This window comes from Pimephales promelas, chromosome 5 (assembly GCF_988280905.1).
Source record: "Pimephales promelas chromosome 5, fPimPro1.hap1.1, whole genome shotgun sequence".
Taxonomy (NCBI): Eukaryota; Metazoa; Chordata; class Actinopteri; order Cypriniformes; family Leuciscidae; genus Pimephales; species Pimephales promelas.
Genome location: NC_142773.1, coordinates 41204256 through 41223862, shown reverse-complemented (window position 1 = coordinate 41223862; position 19607 = coordinate 41204256). Strand labels below are relative to the sequence as shown.

The 19607-nt window shown below is 33.7% G+C and overlaps 1 protein-coding gene across 1 annotated transcript; it reads right to left on the bottom strand.

The window, feature by feature from the left end:
* Window positions 1–6934: 6934 nt before the first annotated feature.
* Window positions 6935–13874, bottom strand: LOC120460973 (uncharacterized). Its single transcript, XM_039649042.2, has 2 exons — window positions 13588–13874; window positions 6935–7690 (listed from the first exon to the last, which is right to left on the bottom strand). The coding sequence occupies exons 1-2, from the start codon at window positions 13850–13852 to the stop codon at window positions 7236–7238; spliced, it is 720 nt and encodes a 239-aa protein (XP_039504976.1). The 5' UTR covers window positions 13853–13874; the 3' UTR covers window positions 6935–7235.
* Between the last annotated feature and the right edge of the window lie 5733 nt (window positions 13875–19607).

Sequence of the window (19607 nt, the reverse complement as noted above, 5' to 3'; positions counted from 1 at the left end):
CACAGTCTGTGGCAGCGTAAGATTGAAGGTTTCATCCAGTGTTGTAGTCGAGACCACCTCACTCGAGTCCGAGTCGACACCGAGACCAGAGAGAGTCGAGTCCGAGTCAAGACCGAGTCCATAGAGAGTCGACTCCGAGTCGAGTCCGAGACCAGAGACGGTCGAGTCCGAGTCGAGACCGAGACCAGTGAGGGTTGATTACCTAATTTACTTTTATTTACTTAGAGAAATCCTTTTTTTTTTTTTTTTACTGAATTTACTTAGAGTTTAAAAAATATGATCAGTTTAGGGTAAAAAGGCCACATAGTAGGTGGTGTTAAAAGTAATTTTATTACAATTTGTCATGCGCAGTTGCGCACTAGAAAATCACCAATCACTGGGCGTGTCAATCAATTTAAAGAAATATTTTATTAACATACATTAATAATCATGAAAAATATTTTTAATTGAACTCGAGTGGACTCGGGAGTCCTAAAAAAAAAAATGTTCGAGTACGAGTCAATTCCGAGTCCAAATGGACACGAGTCCATGACAAGACCAAGACCATTAAAATATGGTCTCGAGACCGAGTCCGAGACGAGTCCGAGTCTCGAGTACTACAACACTGGTTTCATCATCAATCCTCAGATTCCAGGACGTCCAGTTGTCATTGATTTCTTGGTGGATTTCCAGTTTACATTTCTTATTTATTGATTAGAGCCCGACCGATAAAGGATTTTGAAGGCCGATGCCGATACAAATACTTTTGGGTTTTAAAATCCGATATTCCAATATATCGGCCGATATTTTTTTTTTTTTATTAAATATTGTTGGATTTCACACGCATGTAAAAGAAAAGCTAACTTTTCTGCACAAGATACATTTGATACTTTTTCTCTATGTCTAAATGTTCACTCCTCGCAAGTATAACTTACATTTTACAATGCAGGGACTGTAACTAGAGATATGCTAGTTATAAATACAGTAATCATTACTTTAATTAGGCAGAAAAAGTTCATTGTGGTTTCTAAGCTCATTAATGTTAACGTTAGCGGTCTTCCACTGATGATAGTGGCATTAGCTAGCTTTGTGGTTAGCTAGTCTATGATGAGCCATAATTTAGCAATAGATAACGTCATACATCAAACATACATTTTCAATATAACAGGCCAAGAAGAGATGATTGAAGCGTGTTTTATTTTATTTTTTAAATATTCATTTATCGGCCATTATAACTGCTGATACCGATATTATGGAAAATGCCTAATATCGGCCGATAATATCGGCCGGCCGATATATCGGTCTGGCTCTATTATTGATTTAACTAACTTTACTTCAAGGGATATTCAGAGCTTTGGAAATCTTCTGCTATCCGTTTAACCTTCTTTATGCTTTTTAAGTAGTTGCTTGGAGTGATGTTTTTTTCTTAATGGTGTAAGGTCAGCTACAGTACTTGGACTGCCTCACTAAAAAGCTTGAACTTCCAGATTGAGGTGTTATTATAGACTAGACTACACAAGTGATCTACTATTTATGTGACCTGGAAACCCAATTGGCTGATGATACAGGTGTTTCATATTAAAGGCGGTGAATGCTTAGTTATAATAGATTTTAATTCTGTTTATTTTAGGGCACTTTGTAGAATCTGTTTTCACTTTGACGTTTATGAGTCATCTTCGTCATCTTCTTATTTCTGTTCTTGTTTTTTTTTTTATCGTCCTTGCATCACCCCAATAGCTTACACATCAAAGCTCATAAACAAGATCTCTCCCACCAGAATTGAATTCTTCTGTTTGTGCCCTGAAGTTGCGGCGTTGTAAATATTCTGTCTACACATGAGCATAAACAGGAAAGCGAATTTAGAAATTCAAGACAAATAAGCAACTTTGTTGTTGTAAGCTGGGTATGTTTATTCAGCTGACTTTAGAAATTCCATTTGGCACAATTGTACAATAATAAATAAGTTTCTGTCTCCCTCCTGAAATATCTAAATATAAATGTAAAGCATTTTGCAATAAATATGGTTTATCCACAATACAGATGCACTGCATCGACATGAAAAATCCAACACTCCCAAATGCTGATCATGATTAGTTGACATGGGAAATGTAACACACATGCACACACACACACACACACATTTGCATTCCTGTAATACTGCCGCACTTTCAACTCATTTTTACACACAAATACAGACACTGAAGTACTCCACTCCAATATAAATGGACAAAAGTAGAGTCACTGAACCCCTTGTCCTTTTTGCATTATCTTTTTTTCAGAGGAGGACGATAACTTTGGATCTATTTCATTTCCGTACATGCATTTTTATAAAATAAGAATTTTTATTTGCATAGACAACACTGATGCAGCCTGGTCGAAACAAGTGATCACGTTCTGTATCCAATTAGCAAGCTTGGGTTGCATTGGCAAGCTGCCCTAAATTTCAAAAACCAAATTAATGACATATTTTCTCGTCTACCGTAGATATTTCCACAGGGCAGGATGTACGTATTGTTTAAAATTTAAAAGTCTCCGTGTGTGTCAATTTCATTTTCATTCAGAAGATTTGTTTTAATTTGCAATTCAAATATATTAATGAAAATAAAAAAGGAAAAATTTCCACTTGAATTGAAATAGAATTGATCTATGTAAAATGACTGCATGCTCCGTTAGCTGTTACCTTGTTTTTACAGTAATTCCATTAGCTTTGAAGGAAAGACGTGTTTAGGGCTTGATGGATCCCGGCGTGACTCCAATCTCATTTGTAGTTTTGTCCTTAATTACTTCAGTGTTATTCAATTAGACCAGTCTTTTTCGGTGAGAAAGAACAACAAGGACAAAGTCGTCGTCGTCGTTTTGGGGATTGTGCCTCATTTGACTCAGACCAAATTCAACTAGCCCATATCAGATTGTTCTTTGCACTTTGTATACAAACCAGATTCGTTTTGTGTTTCTGACTGAGGTTGAAGCTTGGGATACGGTGTGATATATACAGGGATTTAATTGTAATGTAGCTTTAAGAAGACTGGCTGCACTTTTACAATATGTTTCTGAAAGGACAAGGCTAAACTTAACGCTTAATCCTGTATGTCTGAACAGCTTAGATCTGTCAACTCCACCATCAGTTCATCTTCACACATGCAATTATCTATTAATTGTGTTTGACAGATTTCATACTCTGTGATTAGTCCAGTACCGAAAGGACGTTTTCTAATGAAAGGGTGAAACATCTATACTCTTAAAAATAAAGGTTCAAAGGGGTTTTCAGCCTGGTGTCATAAAACACTTTTAGGTAATTGGTAGCTTTAGGAAAACATGGATCTCATTAAAAATTTGTCCAGGTCACATTTCACCCAAAAAAATCAAAAGTAAATATGAATTTTTGTTAAGAAAATAAAAAAACAAAACAAAAAAAAAATGCACATTTTGCCAGCAAATTCTCATTATCGTACAATTACTGATTATTATCTTTTCATTATTTTTGTTACTGCAATATAGTATTTTTTTATTTAAATCTGCATAAATTAGAGGTGGTACAAATCATGCAAAATGTATAAATAGTTGAAATAATAATGCATTTCTTTTTGCCTTACTGTAATGCGAATGAGTGCAATGAAAAACTCATCACTTCATGTAAAATATATATTTTTTTGTCTTTTGAGTTTCAATGACCTACACATGTTCTTGACTGGTTTTGTAAAATTTAACGTTACGTACTGGTGCTTTATAAGCCAGAAACAAATACGTTGTTCTGAATAATCAAGAATTTTATTTCATCACCAAAGAAAAAGGGACTTTTTAAAGGGACAGTTCACCTAAAAAAATCTATTCTGTCATTAATCACTCACCTTTATGTTGTTACAAAGTAAGTTCATCTTTACAACACAAATGAAGATATTTTTGATCAAATCTGAAAGCTTTTTGTCCCTCCATTGACATCTACGCGACTACCACTTTGACGCTTCAAAAAGTTCATAAAGAGATCGTAAAACTAATCCATATGAATTGATTGCTTTATATGATGAACAGATTGAATTTAGGCTGTTATTCACATATTGATCAGCGAACATAAACAGAAGCTCAAACGTGATGCGTAACACATTTGTTCTTGCACATCAAGCGAACATGATTGAGCTTCTGTTTACCACAACTGATGTTTGCGTTGATGAATATTTATGAGTGAATAAAAGCCTAATTGAAATCTGTGAATCACATAAAGCGATTGTGTCTCATCAGAAAATTTGGACTAAACCGTTCAATGCTCAACTATGGCTCAGTTTACGATCTTTTTATGAACTTTTTGAAGCGTCAAAGTGGTAGTTGCGTAGCTGTTAATGGAGAGACAGAAAGCTCAGATTTCATCAAAAATATCTTCATTTCTGTTCTGAAGATGAACGAAAGTCTTACAGTTTTGGAACGACTTTCAATTTCATTTTTGGGTGAACTATCCTTTTAAGAGGACAGGTCTTTGTTTAATGTAAAGTGCTACAAAGAATCATCGAAGAACCTTTTTTTTAAGAGTTAAATGTTCCATCTTTATAAATAAAGGTTACAATTACTTGAATAATAAATGTATACGTTTGCTGTCGAAAAAGTCTAAATCTGGAAGTACTTTCCAAAAGACAATGTATCTCAAGTTGATCATTGTCTAGAAGAATGTAAACATGAACATGTTCATGAGAAAAATGAACTTTTAAGGTCTTTGAGGGTCGACACCTTTGGGAAAACATTTGAAGTTGTACTTTTTCCTACTGGATTTTGGAAATGGGTGGCCTATTCCTACTTTAAATCTAAATATTTGGGTATACATTGTCTCAAAGACGAGGGAAAGTGGGATATGATCAGACGTGCTTTGGCAAGGCTTTAAGGTCAAATTTTCAGGGCTTGATGTATAGTGTGCTTATACGTTTCAAGTGACAATGTTGTTTTAGGTAATTTCTATCCTTGAAGACTTTCATTAGAGAAGCATTTTTCCACATGTATACCTCTGATTCATATTTCTGACTAATGTAATCCCAGGAAGTGGGTGCGGTAGAACAAGATTCATTGCATGTACATTCTTCTAAGAAAACAAACATAAAAGAAACGAAGAAAGAAATGAGGTAGTTTTCACAGCTGTGTTGCACTTCATACTTCAGTATTCAGATTCGTAACAAAAGCGAGCAGCGTACAGTTGTCGCTGTAGCCCTCTACCATTTATATATATATATATATCTTCGGATAAATACTATTATATTTGTACTTGTTCTTCTGCAGAAAATCCAGTGGAAGGCAAAATGAGTCTCCCGCCAGCTTTCGGGCCCATTGATTAAACCAACGATCCACCTTTAGTTAAAGTCCAGTGCCCTGCACTAATCATAAGTGCCAGTGTCCACTGAAAAGGCAGAAACAAAACTTTTGAAGGGGTGTGCATAAGACTGACGTGACGCCTTCATAATCATGACAGAACACATGCCATAAATATGAAGGAGGTTTTATGCATGTGTATGACAACTGTCATTAAGTGTCATTCGCTCAATTATGACATTTTTAATGCAAATATGACATTGTTTGAGATGTCTTTGTTATGGCATATTGACAAACCAATACATCATAAACATGACATAGCAGAGTAATGATCAACCTTAAGAAACCACTTAGCTTTATAGGTTAAAGGTACAATATGCAGGATTTTTGCAGTAAAATATCCAAAAATCTAGGGCTGTCAAACAATTAATCGTGATTAATCGCATCCAAAATAAAAGTTTGTGTTTACATAATATATATGGGTGCACTGTGTATAATTATTTTGGATATATACTGTATATAAATACACACACATGCATGAATATTTAAGAAAAAAAATATTTATATATAAAATATTCATATTTATACATAATATAAATGATATATAAATCTATATACAGTATATACATGAAAATATTTCTTAAATATATACAAGCATGTGTGTGTGTTTTTATATATATATATATATATATATATATATATATATATATATATATATATATATATATATATATATATATTGGGGCTGTGCAAAAATTAATTGCGATTAATCGCATCCAAAATAAAAGTCTGTGTTTACATAATATATTTGTGTGTGCTGTATATAATTATTTTGTATATATAAATACCTATGCAAGCATGTATAGATTTATGAATTATTTGCGCTTAAATTCTGTATATATATATATATATATATATATATATATATATAAATACATAATCTATATTATATAAATATAAATATTTTATATATGAATAACACATTTTCTTTAAATATATACATGCATGTGTGTGTATTTATATATACAAAATAATTATATACAGCACATACAAATATATTATGTAAACACAGACTTTTATTTTGGATGCGATTAATCGCAATTAATTTTTGCACAGCCCTAATATATATATATATATATATATATATATATATATATATATATATATATATATGTATATATAATAATAATGATTATACAGTTATACCAGCGCCATCGCACCCTGCTTCACACCACAGTCATATTAAAAACATCAATGTATTCACTCATCCACAAAAGATCCATCAGCTTGACGACAAGATTCATAATTCTGCTTAATGCGGAATATACGTCATTAATATACGCCTTTGTTATTTTAAGAGGTTAGCGACCCCTGGTGGCGAAACAATCTTGCATATTGTACCTTTAACATTACATTAGACTGTCATTGGCTTTGACATTGGCTGTCATGAGGCCATTATAACTGTGTCATGAATATTTTTCGTGACCTCAACTACAGTGGTACAAATTCAATTTGTCGTTAAAATGTTATAAATGTTAAATGGTTTCTTAAGTTTGATCATTAATCTGCTATGTCATGTTTATGATTGTCTTAGTAATGTCAAGTTGTCATGAGAAAGACATCTCAAATAATGTCATATTTGCATTAAAAATGTCATAAGTGAGCGAATGACACTTACATAAAACATTACGCACCCCCCTTCAGGTAAAGCGTTTTTTCCTGTGACGAACTTTCCACAGTTGGCTTTAGACAATTCAGGCCTTTTCTTTTGTGTTTCATGCATCACTTTTCTGTACCTTTGATTCTTTCCATGGTGGCGTTCCGGACGGCATCTTTTTGTTTCTCGTTCTCGGATAGCGTGTCACACGGTCGCCCTTTCCAAAGCTCCTATGGAGTTCTGAATCATTTTTGGGTATTTCTAAGGGAAACGTATAGACACACTCCCTGAAGTTTCCACAGCTCCCCGAATGTCATACGCAACCGCACGCTCTCGCAGACACGTTCTGGATTGTGTAGAATCTGTCCTTGTTGTCAAAGAAAGACATTTTCTTCTCGAACCTCGTAGGCCGACAACAAGGAGTGTAGCGCGCCTTGTCTTTTTTCCCGTTTTCCCGTCCACGCCGGCCTTTTTCACTGGAGCCGTTATTTAACTGCATGTGCTCCATTACAAAGTCATAGTTGCGTCTCTCATGGATGCACTTCCCACTGCAGTATCTGAAGCGCACTGTCTCGTCGCTTTCGTACCCGAGCCCAAGCTCGCTCACCGTGAGCTCGACCTCATGCAGAGAGCACGGTTTTGGGCCTTTCCGTGCTCGTTTGGTTCTCCGTCCCGTCTCGGTTCTCATCCTCCTTTCCTTTCGGTCCACCAGAGTCGCAATCACCTTCTTCAACTCGCCCTCGGTGAAGCTTTGGAAGAGGTACGAGACTAGAGGAGGAAAAACACCCAGAGGAGAATGTTAATGTTTGCTCTTCCATAATATAATTCAAGAGACTCAATTGAGTTCTTAGGCCAGAAACGTACTTCACATCAATGTATGCTTTCCAGATTTTTGCTAATGAGCCATTAAACATACTTTGTGTTTCTGTGGCGGAAACAAACCTCAGTTCTCAAGGGGCGATTGAGTTACCTTCGAATGTCTGTGTCATTAAACCAGAGCTTGGATAATTTACCTTCAGTTCCCTCTGGAGTTTATTGTGGGATTTTTCTTTTTAGAATAGCGGTTTTGGATTTATGAGTAAAGTAAGGTTCATTACTATCACGGTTTTTGTTCGACGACATAAATTATACACTATTAGGTTTCAAATGTGAATTTTGAAGCCACTCTTTGTCTGTTTTTTTTTTTTTGCTAACAAGTTGTCGCAAAAAAAAAGGTTCAATGGGGTTCTATACAGAACTAGGGTTCTTGATTCGAATTTAAAGAACATTTTATGCCAGAAAGGTTCTAAATACGAAGAAATGTTTAATGGGTGATTTCAAATTATTTCTAATAATACACTGGTTCTATATAGAACCTTAAAAGGTTCTATCAGCGCTATGTATTTGGATTGGAACCCCTAAAAGGTTCTATACAGATAAGGTTCAGTAATAAGAACCCTTTAAGGTTCTTTGGAACGACAAAAAAGGTTCTATTTGGAACCTTATGGGTTCATTCATTATCATTTGTTTTGTCCTTTTCGGATTAAATATTTCATATTATTGACAAACATCAAGACCCTAAAATGTATTTATGAATGCATGTGAATGATCACAAAATACAAGATATGTCGATTATATTTATATAATTTTATGTAGTTAATCAATATCACACAAAGAGCCATTTCAGTTTCTCCTCCAAAAATCAGCATGATTAAATGTGATATTAACAGTTTAATAAACAATAATCTAATTACAACCTCAAAATGTTGCAGTATAATGTAATATATGAATGAGTAATAGCCTATAAAGAACCTTTGTGCCAAAAGGGTTCGTTCTTGTCATTATAGAACCTTTTTTTACTATAAAAGGTTCTTTTGAGTTGAGTAAAGAACCCTATGCTACATATATAGAACCCCAATGAACCCTTTTTTCTACGAGTGTAAAGTATGTTATTGAGCTGCTTAATTCATAAAATGTAATTAATTAATTAAAACTAGATTTATTCTAGATTAAATCTAGAATAAATTTAATTAAATGGATATTTTATCTAGATTTATTCTAAATAAATTCATAAAATGATGACATGATGGAAAGGTTCTATATATGAAGTGACTGACGGAACACTTTAATGTTCTATTTAGAATTTTTTCTTTTAAAAGTGATGTAAGAACTACAGGATATGTAGCAATTTACAAACTACTTAAGTTTTTTCAAAAAATGCAGCAAATTAACAAATTCATGTTTGAGTCTGACTGTGTAATTTACAGTGTGTTGTTGTGGAACAAAATGTGAAAGTCTCTTTTTGTTAGCCTCAGAATTTATTTTACTCAAATGAAAACACAGGAACGTCTTGAGGGAACTCATTAAACTGCCAATTCTCTTCTGGGTTTTGCCTACAAACTCAACAGCTCTATATGGGGAACTACAGTAACTATAAATATGCTAACAATAACTATTAAGATTCTCTTCAAATTGTTTCACCTGTCTTTGCTAATTCTCGCTATAGTCAATCTTGTGGTAACTTGTGCTTGCATAAAGTGTGTTTTAGACCTTAGTAGTGTTTGCGTGAAGTATAACTGTCTTAGATGTTTTTACTAAAATTCCTTAGAGGTAAAATGAGCCAGTTGTTGAAATACTGTAAGATTATAGACCTTATTGAGGATGGAAAGCATATTTAATTTGACACAAATGAAAACAAGGCTGAAGAAGGCTGTTGGGTTTAAACAAGTAGTTCATTCAATAGGCTCATCAGTAGGTCCGTGTGAAAGTGTGTTTCGAATCAGTTATTGAACATTTTTTATTACCGGTATATATTATATTTTACATACATTTTTATTGCAAACTCAAACATTCTAGCTGGCTTGCATTGAAGCAGTTAAAATGACTGGAAAGCATCATTAAGAATGTGTTAAACTACAAACCAAACTAATGTTTCGCATTATATATTTTTGTTTTCAAGGAAAAATGTATTTTTGAATTTATGGTTTTCTGGCCAGAAACAAAATCCTGATTGTTGAGCTCTGGAGTTAATATATAGGACTTTGTATATCTTTTGTACTTTCTTTTTATTTTCATCTGCGTCTAATTTCATTTTTACGGGATCTATACCCTGGTATAGATGTGGTCTATAGAACTATAAAATGAATGTAAATAGGCAGAAAGTTTGGCTTTTATAGTTAAGAATTTGAAATGTTTAATATGACTCTAAAGGAGACGCGTGAGATTAATTATACTCGACGCATCTGCACTGTAAGAAAATATTGTTGGTTTAACTTAAAAAAGCTGGTTGCCTTAAAATTTTAAGTTGATTGAACTGGAAAAAGTGAGTTAATATAATGAAGGAGATTAATTTAATCATCAGAAACTCAAAATAATAAGTTCTCAACTAAATAAATTATTTAAGTTGATTTGACAAAAAAAAAATGTTGTGATAACAAATCTTGAAAATATATATATTTTTTTTACAGTGTGTAGAATTGCAGTCTGTAACCAGCTTTAGCTCTCCATTTAAACTCATTGCTGTTTAGGATTGGGCTGTGCAACTTATCACAATTGCAATACAATTACAGTTCGATAGAAGCTTGAGTAATTTCTAAATTGCTAAAAGCTGCCATATAAAATCATTATTTAATCTCTTTAACATTCTCATCTGTATGCAAAAAAAAAGATGTTTACCAATCAGAATTTAGCTAAATTCATGAAATTAATTCATGCTAAAAAACTGAACGCGGATCCACTACAGAACACTACAGAGTTTTTGTTATTTTTGGACCAAAATGTATTTTCAATGCTTCAAAACATTGTAACTAACCCACTGATGTCACATGACTACTTTGATGAGGTCTTTATTTCCTTTCTGGACAAGGACAGTATACCGTACACACATTTCCAATGGAGGGACAGAAAGCTCTCGGATTAAATCTAAAATATCTTAAACTAAAGAGGTCTGACGTGCTTGGGACGGCATGAGGGAGTCTTTAATGACATCATTTTCATTTTTGGGTGAACCAACCCTTTAAGTGCTCAAAGGGCTTGACCTGCACATTTTGTCTCGGATTCACCAGCTTTAAATCTCTATAATGGTCAAGGTTGTAAAGTAGGATTACGTCCATCTTTAATATGGGTTTAGAGCATTTTTTTTACTGACCTTTCGATACTCCATGTCAATAGTTCCTATGGTCCTAACACTACACGTTTTGTATGTCTCTAATTAAACGCCTGATTTTAAGTCATTATTACGTCTTTAGAGACACCAAGAGGGGTGTGTCAGATAAGAGAAAGATACAAAATGTGTACTAGGTTTAGAAAACCTGTCCTATGTGTAAGATAAGAATAGGTCTGCTTGTCTGGATGTGTTTTAGGAAAATTCCTTTCGCGTGTAATTGCACACATGGTTGTATTTCAGTTATAGCTGCCTCTTTTTTTTTTTAATTAAGGGATTAAGATCAATTTCCAAAAGGTTGATTTTTTTTTTGATTTTTTTTTTTTATTCCTGTTCTTAGTCAACTTTAGCATGGGTGTGTTCACTTATGCCAGAGACTATTTATATAGAGACATGCCACTTCCTCAATCCTTAATACAACTATATAGGGAAAACCTGTAACACCAAAGATGGCGGTTGTATGCATAGGTCCCGCCCCTCCCGCTGGACAGCCAATCGTCTGCTTTTAACAGTCAAGCCGGGAAACATTTAAAGGATTAGTTCACCCAAAAATGAAAATTCTGTCAGTATTTACTCACCCTCATGTTGTTTCAACCCCGCAAGACCTTCGTTCATCTTCGAAACACAAATTAAGATATTTAAGATATTAAGATCACTCCTGCATACTAGTCCATAGGCTTCTTGAGGGAATGACACTTGATGGCATCTAAAAGTCATTAAAGACATCGTTAAAATAGTCCAAGTGACTACAGTGGCTCGATCATAAGTTTATCAAACGACGCGAATACATTTTGTGCGCAAAAACAAACAAAAATAACGACTTTATTTCAACTATTCACTTCCTTCTCCATGGGCCTGTAGTCAGTTAGCGTAGTGTGATTGCGTAAAGCTACGTCACACGTAGGCTCACTATTGGCCGACGCTGGTCATGTGTGTGATGCGTGTGACGTACAATAACAGATCATGCGCTGTTAAACTAGTAACCTGACTCGAGGCAGAGGGAGAAATAAACGAATAGTTGAAATAAAGTCGTTATTTTTGTTGTTTTTTCCGCACAAAAAGTATTCTCGTCGTTTGATAAACTTAAGATTGAGCCCCTGTAGTCACTTGGACTATTTTAACGATGACTTTTCGATGCCAGCAAGAGCCAGTCCCTCAAGAAGCCTATGGACTAGTATGCAGGAGTGATCTTAATATCTTAAATATCTTAATTTGTGTTGCGAAGATGAACGAAGGTCTTACGGGGTTGGAACAACATGAGGGCGAGTAAATACTGACAGAATTTTCATTTTTGGGTGAACTAACCCTTTAAGCCTATCGTTAGGGTTGGGTATCGAGAATCGAGTATCGATTGGAACCGAGACTAACTTTTCGTTTTTCCCGGAATCGTTCAAAAATGTTCAAATTTCGATTCCTAGTTTCGATATTCACAGTCCGGCGAGCGGAAGAAGAAACCGCTGAACAACACCAACGAAGAAGCGTCTACCGGAAGTGTTGGCATAACCACGCGAGTCGAACATGAGTAGCTTACGTCGGCGATCCAAAGTGTGGCTTCACTTTTCTAAAAATAACGAAATCTCGGCAAAATGCAAAATTTGTGACAAAGGAGTATTTTTACAGAAGGATTATTTCCTTCAGAAAGGCCGTTGGTTAGCAAGGTTAGCTAAACTTTTTTGACCCTGCCTCTTAAAAGAATCTGAATCGAGAATCGTTAGGAACCGGAATCGAAACAAGGAATTGGAATCGGAATCGTTCAAATTCAAACGATACCCAACCCTACCTATCGTCTGGTTCCACTGACGCATGCGCAGAGTTGAGGTTTGCGACAGAGGAAAATACGTAACTGTTTCAAAAAGGCGGGAGATTTGATATGCAGTGTATGTGTGCGTTGTGTACATATCAGACATCCCAAGTCTCCCGGAAGTTCAACCAAATGACTCGAAAAATGATTTGTTCATTTTGATGAACGAGTTCGAACAGGAGAGTCACGAACGCACATCACAGAACAGAGCAAGGCGACCATTTTAGCTTATAAAACTTAAATGACAGCTCGTTTCACTAGATAAGACCCTTATTCATCGTCTGGTGTCGTTTAAAGCCCTTTGAAGCCGCACTGAAACTCTCATTTGGACCTTGAACCGTTTTTGGACCCCATTGAAGTCCATTATATGGAGAAAATCCTGGAATGTTTTCATCAAAAACCTTAATTTCTTTTCGACTGAAGAAAGAAAGACATGGACATCTTGGATGACATGGGGGCGAGTAAATTATCAGCAAAAGTTTTTTTAAAAGTGAACTACTCTTTTAACATGAGATTGACTGAAACGGTGTTTCACCTCAAGTGAGCTGACAGACGCTGTGTGTGTGTGTGGTAACTGTGAACTGATGATATACGAGGTTTTGTGTGACTGAGCATGTAGTATAAACACAAAGGCGACTGAAGAATGACTTTAAATCCTTCCTGTCATGTCTACGTCAACGGCACCTAATCCACACTAGGAAAACCAAAAAAGGTTTCTCTTACACTCGGAGAGAAAGGTGCCCATGTCCTCCGTGGCTCGGACCGCTCGTCGCGGCGCTGGCTTCCTCTCTGAGGTTGATGATCCTGAAGATGAGGATGATGACGGTGGGGATTCAAGTGCTGAGGCTGGTGGATGTGAGGAATAGCCTGAAGAAATCTTTAAGGCCGTTGGGTAACGTGGCCCGACATGTAACGTGGTTCTCATAAGCAGGAGGAAAAACGAGGCACCAAACAGGATGAAGGCGATGACCTCTTTCCATACCCTCATCTTAGAGCAGCGTGGAGCATTGAAACTCTGAAAAACAGATGTTAAAACAGCCTCATTATTAGCCAACTCATCTCACTCATGTTGTTTAAGTGACTTATAGTTTTTATTAATGTTTTGGATTTTATATATACAGTGTAGGACATTGTATTCTTGTGTTTGGACAACGTTGATTAACTTTTTTTGATATATATATATATGAAGAGTTCAGATGCAAGCCTCTAAATGCCATTTGAAATTTTCATCTTTAATGATGATTTTTATCAAACTTGTATATTTAAGTTCAGTAATTTCACTTAAATAACAATTAATAGGTAATTATCATTGCCATTTAAGTGAAATTACTGAACTTAAATATACAAGTTTGATAAAAATCATCATTAAAGAAGAAAATTTCAAATGGCACTTAGAGGCTTTTGCATCTGAACTCTTCATATATATATATATATATTAGAGGTGGGCATAGATTCATTTTTTTAATCTAGATTAATTTTGAAATTAATCTAGATTAAAATGGTTCATTTGAATTCTACCAAAGGTAAATAACCTCGCAGGTAGTTTGTAATTAGGCCTAAATATGTTTTATACAAGATTTAACACTGGAATGTTCATATTATATTACAAGATTTAACACTGGAATTATTCATATTATTGTTCATATATAACACTGGAATGTTCATATTAGATTTTCTTGTGTAATTCTAAACCCATTTGATCTACTTTTTTTCTATGTTACACGAAATCAATTATTTTGTAGTGTCCGGAAAGCTCTTTTTCTTACAATACAAATAAATAGAGAGGAATTAAATATCTGATGAATGCATATAATGCATAGCCTAATAGAGAAATCAGCTGCTTGAATGACAATTCCTGATGTTATTGGATTTTCAGGTGAGATTCTCAGTTAATTCAGTTAACGGATGCTCTGAAATCACTTCATACGTTTTCTGTATCCGATCTTAAAAGGTGTAAATGCCCTCCGAAACTCCGATCACTCAAACCACATCAGGAGGTAGTCTTGGCCACATTCCAGACGAAACTGGACATGTGTAAATGCATCTGGTTGTGTATATATATTCTGTTTTAATATTATTTGTTTTGTTTTTTTATTATATTATATTTATTTGATGTATTTTTGTCATTTTTTTAAAATTTGATTACTATAATAACCATTGCTCAGACTGGCTTTTTATCCATCTTTGAAGTATGTGGCTTTCTTAACATTTATTGACAGCAGTATATGAACTGTAAAAGTGTTCCTGAGCATAGTGTACAAAAAAATGCATGGTATTAAAGGAATAGTTCACTCAAATTACACAGTTTGTCATCTTGTCATTTTGTCTTATAATGTCGAAACCTTTGCATGCAACAAAAGTGGATGGTGATTTATACTTATAAAGACAACATAAAAACACTGTAAGAGTAGTTTGTATGACTTTTGCACATATATATATATGCAAATATATATTGCATATACAGTATATCTTTTTATATCTTATTTTATATATATATATATATATATATATTTATATCTTTTGCTATATATATATATATATATGACTTGTATTATATATATATATATATATATATATAAAATACAAAAGTCATATATATATATATATATATATAAAAAGTCTTCGAAAAAATTCACACTGATATTTAACTATGGCAGATTGCATATGTTTAGATTGGTTTTTGATATTTAATATTGCATGCTCATTCTATATTTAGATTACATTTGCTGTCATCTAACGCTTATTTACATTTAATCTTTAAAATTACTACATTAAGTGTTAAATGCTATCTTTAGCAAATCTTAAAATGAATATATAGTGATTTCTAAATTTGCTTGTTTCATTTAAAAAAATTTAGTGTTTTATTTTTTCATTTAGACCAAACGGTATAGAATTTGTATGTGTGTGTGTGTGTGTATATATATATATGGAATATTTATCAGTATATTTAAGTCATTATTAACTATTATAATCTATTTTGCTTTGTTTTGTACGGGTTGCATCACTATCGGTCATGTGACCCAAAACAAAGGACGTTTTGGAGCAAACTTAGGGCTGCCATCCATCTAAAGGACTATTTTTATACTGCTTTTTATTTTTATTTTCAGAACATGGCGATATAAATAACACTCCATGTTTCTTGTCTGTGTTAAAGACAAAAAGTGTTAGAACAGATGATAACGAAAACTTTGGGTCAACTATTCCTTTTAGGGACTTTACCTTTTATATATTGGCTTCAACCGCATACTTGGCATAGACAGAGTGTTTTTAATAACCCCTAATTATACTGTAAGAATACAATCTAAAGAATTACTGTTCAGTTTTGAATGGTCACACAGATGTGCTGTGTGTGTATGAATAGAGGTTCTCTCTTTCAAGTCATGAATGTTTCTATGCATTGTGTCCTTTTCCCAATTGATTCCTCATCTTTATGAAGGCGCGTCCTTCATAACATCCACCTGGGTGGAGATCCGATATCATTGTTCACATGCAAGTCCAAACAATTAGTCTTACGTTTCCTGAGGGGGAATCTTTGTTTGTCGAGATGGTCCATTCAATGCAGGCAGATTTGGGATGGTAAACAGACCTTCAGTAGTTGTTGAGATTACACAGGGTGAGATGGATCTAGTTTTTTGCATTAGGTGATGATAACAACGATGAAGTGCTTTCTTCAAAGTTTTGCATATATCTGTTGGGTTTTGTTTGTTTGTTTAGCAATACACCTTAATCTATGCCTGCATGTGTGCACATACTTTCCCTTCATTCTCTCAAAAGACTGCATTCTTTTCCTGCTGGGAATCTCTGTTGTTTTTACAGTTGAAAGCACTGATTGAAAAGTCCCACTTTGTTATTACTAGTTACTGTTTTCTCCAGAGTAGGAGGAAAGGGGGAAAACTCTTCCCCAGGTCAGGAAATGGCAGATGAGTAACATTTAAGGACAAATCCAGACCGTATATGCTGGAAGTGTTTCGCCAGATTGACAGTATGGTGGTCTTATTGGGTTAATGGGGGTTTGGCTGTCAAGTCTAGGGTTAATGTGTGTGTCTGAGGTGTAGAAATGGTGTAATTGTTTGCTTTTTATATTGAGCACAAATATTTTCATGAGTGATTATCACATCAGAGTGATTCATGTCTGGTTCAAACTTTACACTAAATTCAATAGACGGAAATATAATCCTAATGCTCTGCAAGATGGAGCTATGACGAAATTAATTATCTATGAATATAAACTATAGATGAAGCTTATTTTTAAGACTTGTTTTTGTTTTTATCAGTTCTACAAAGACATTCACATTATTGTGATACTTTTTTTTAAGAATTTATATATATATATATATTCTTTATATATTATATAAATTATATATATATATTATGTATGTATATATATATATATATATATATATTATGTATGTATGTGTGTGTATATATATATATATATGTCAAATATATATTATATAAATGAAAATGTAATGAGAATCATCATTAAAAAAAAAAAAATGAAATAATGAAAATTTGGCATAAAAAAAAAAAAAAAATGTTTGACTAAAATAACAGTCAAGGGTAAAAAAAAAAAAAAAAAAATTCCCAAAAATGAAAACGGAAAAAAGGAATTTGGGGAAAAATAAAATGGCCCTCTATCTGTAGCGTCATCTGCTACGTTTTAATTAATTTACATAGTTATAGAAATAAAATAAAAAAAATAACCTGCAGGGAACGTTCTTTTGTACTTTTACGTTTACTTTTGTGTGGAAGAAAATATTTTGTTTACCAGTTGTGAAGTTGTGTGACAGTTTTATCATTTTAATTGGCATTACAAAGAGTGTATGTATATTTTTTATTATTATTTATTAATTTTTGTAATGAATGGGAAAAAAGTAACACAATAGTTACTTTCCCTTGTAATTATTTACTTTTATAATGATTTAACTTCACTGTAAAAAAAAATTATTGTTGGTTTAACTTAAAAAAAAGTAAGTAACCTGGTTGCCTTAAAATTTTAAGTTCATTGAACTGGAAAAAGTGAGTTAATACAATGAAGGAGAATGATTTAATCATCAGAAACTCAAAATAATATGTTATCTGAACTAAATAAATTATTTAAGTTGATTTGACAAAGGAAAAAATGTTGTGATTACTACACTGTAAAAAAATATTGATGGTTTAACTTAAAAAAGTGAGTAACCTAGGTTATCTTAAAATTTTAAGTTGATTGAACTGGAAAAAGTGAGTTAATACAATGAAGGAGATTCATTTAATCATCAGAAACTCAAAATTATAAGTTATCTCAACTAAATAAATTATTATAAAGTTGATTTGGACAAAAGAAAATATGTTGTGATAACAAATCTTGTAACAAAGTGTTGGTTACTGAACTAACTAACGAACTGAACTAATTAATGAACTAACTCTGTTACTATTTGTGAGAAGTAACTACTAATTTCCTTTTTTAAGTAACATGCCCAACACTGATCTTTAATAAGGAAATGAATGCCTTTTTTAGTCTGGAATTCAGTTTCTTTTCTGAAAAAGCATGCTGTGATTTGTGTTCTGGTGTGTTTATCTCGTCCGCTGTGTGTTTTGGAAACGGCATTATCACTCTGGTCACTTTCTTCGCTTGACCAAGTAGATCTGGCACGTCTGAACGCTTAGGACTTCCAACAAATGATAATAAATAGATCATTATTTAAATGAATGTCACGAAAACATGTCTAGCTAGTTTCTACCCAAACTCTCCTGAAACCAATGTTACTTGAAAATTCATTATGATCCTCAGAATAGGCTAAATTGTCGTCGATTTTGGGGAGAAATATGGCCTTCTTGATTGGTTTCATGAGATTTGTGTATTTTGAAACCCAAGGCAGCAAAATGTGTCAAGACAAAAGACTTTCTCTAGATTCATGCGCCATGTGTTATTCCCACTAATGGTTATTCGCCTTTCTGCTTTAATCGTCCTTTAGTTCCAGTACAAATAATCAAACCACAGTTTGAGTTTTCAGAGATGGGTGTTTGATTAATTGGCCTGTTGAGGCGAATTGTTACCATCAGTGGGGTTCTGCTAATTAACTTTATTTACACAGACCACTATGAACGCAATGGACAATTACATTTGAGACATACTTCATGCTGATTATTGAGTCTGACATTAACTGTGTGTTTGATGAATTATGTTATGATGTAATTGCTGTGTATTAAGCGTTACCTCATCATCCATTTTAAACGGCCGTGATCTGATTGATTGAGTAAAACATTAGTGATGTAATAGTCCTTATTTTAGACTGTTACACTCTTCAACAGTAGTTGCACATTCAACAAGTTGTTTTAGTTGTTAAATTATATAGATATACTTTTATGATTAAATCATAAACTAAGGAACATGTACAAGTGTTAAAATGTACAAAAAATACACTAAAATAATTTTGCTGCACAAGCTCTAATGCTTACACTATAAAAACTTAAAGTTACCTGTTAATTGCATTAATTTTGAGTTCATTGAAATATATATACGTGTTATTAAAGGCGTTAACGCAAACCCATTTTAACGGCATACATTTTTTTAATCGGTCTTTTTGGTCTAGCAAACTTTGTAGTTTTCTTTCACATGCTTTTTCAACAGGACGCGGCATGCGTGGCGCTCTGAAACCCATTCATTCAAATGGCTTGCGTCGCGTGAGGAAGTTTTGTTTCTTTGTCGACCAAAGCGCAAGCGGATCTAGTTTATTCAATTTTTATATGCTACCTAAAAA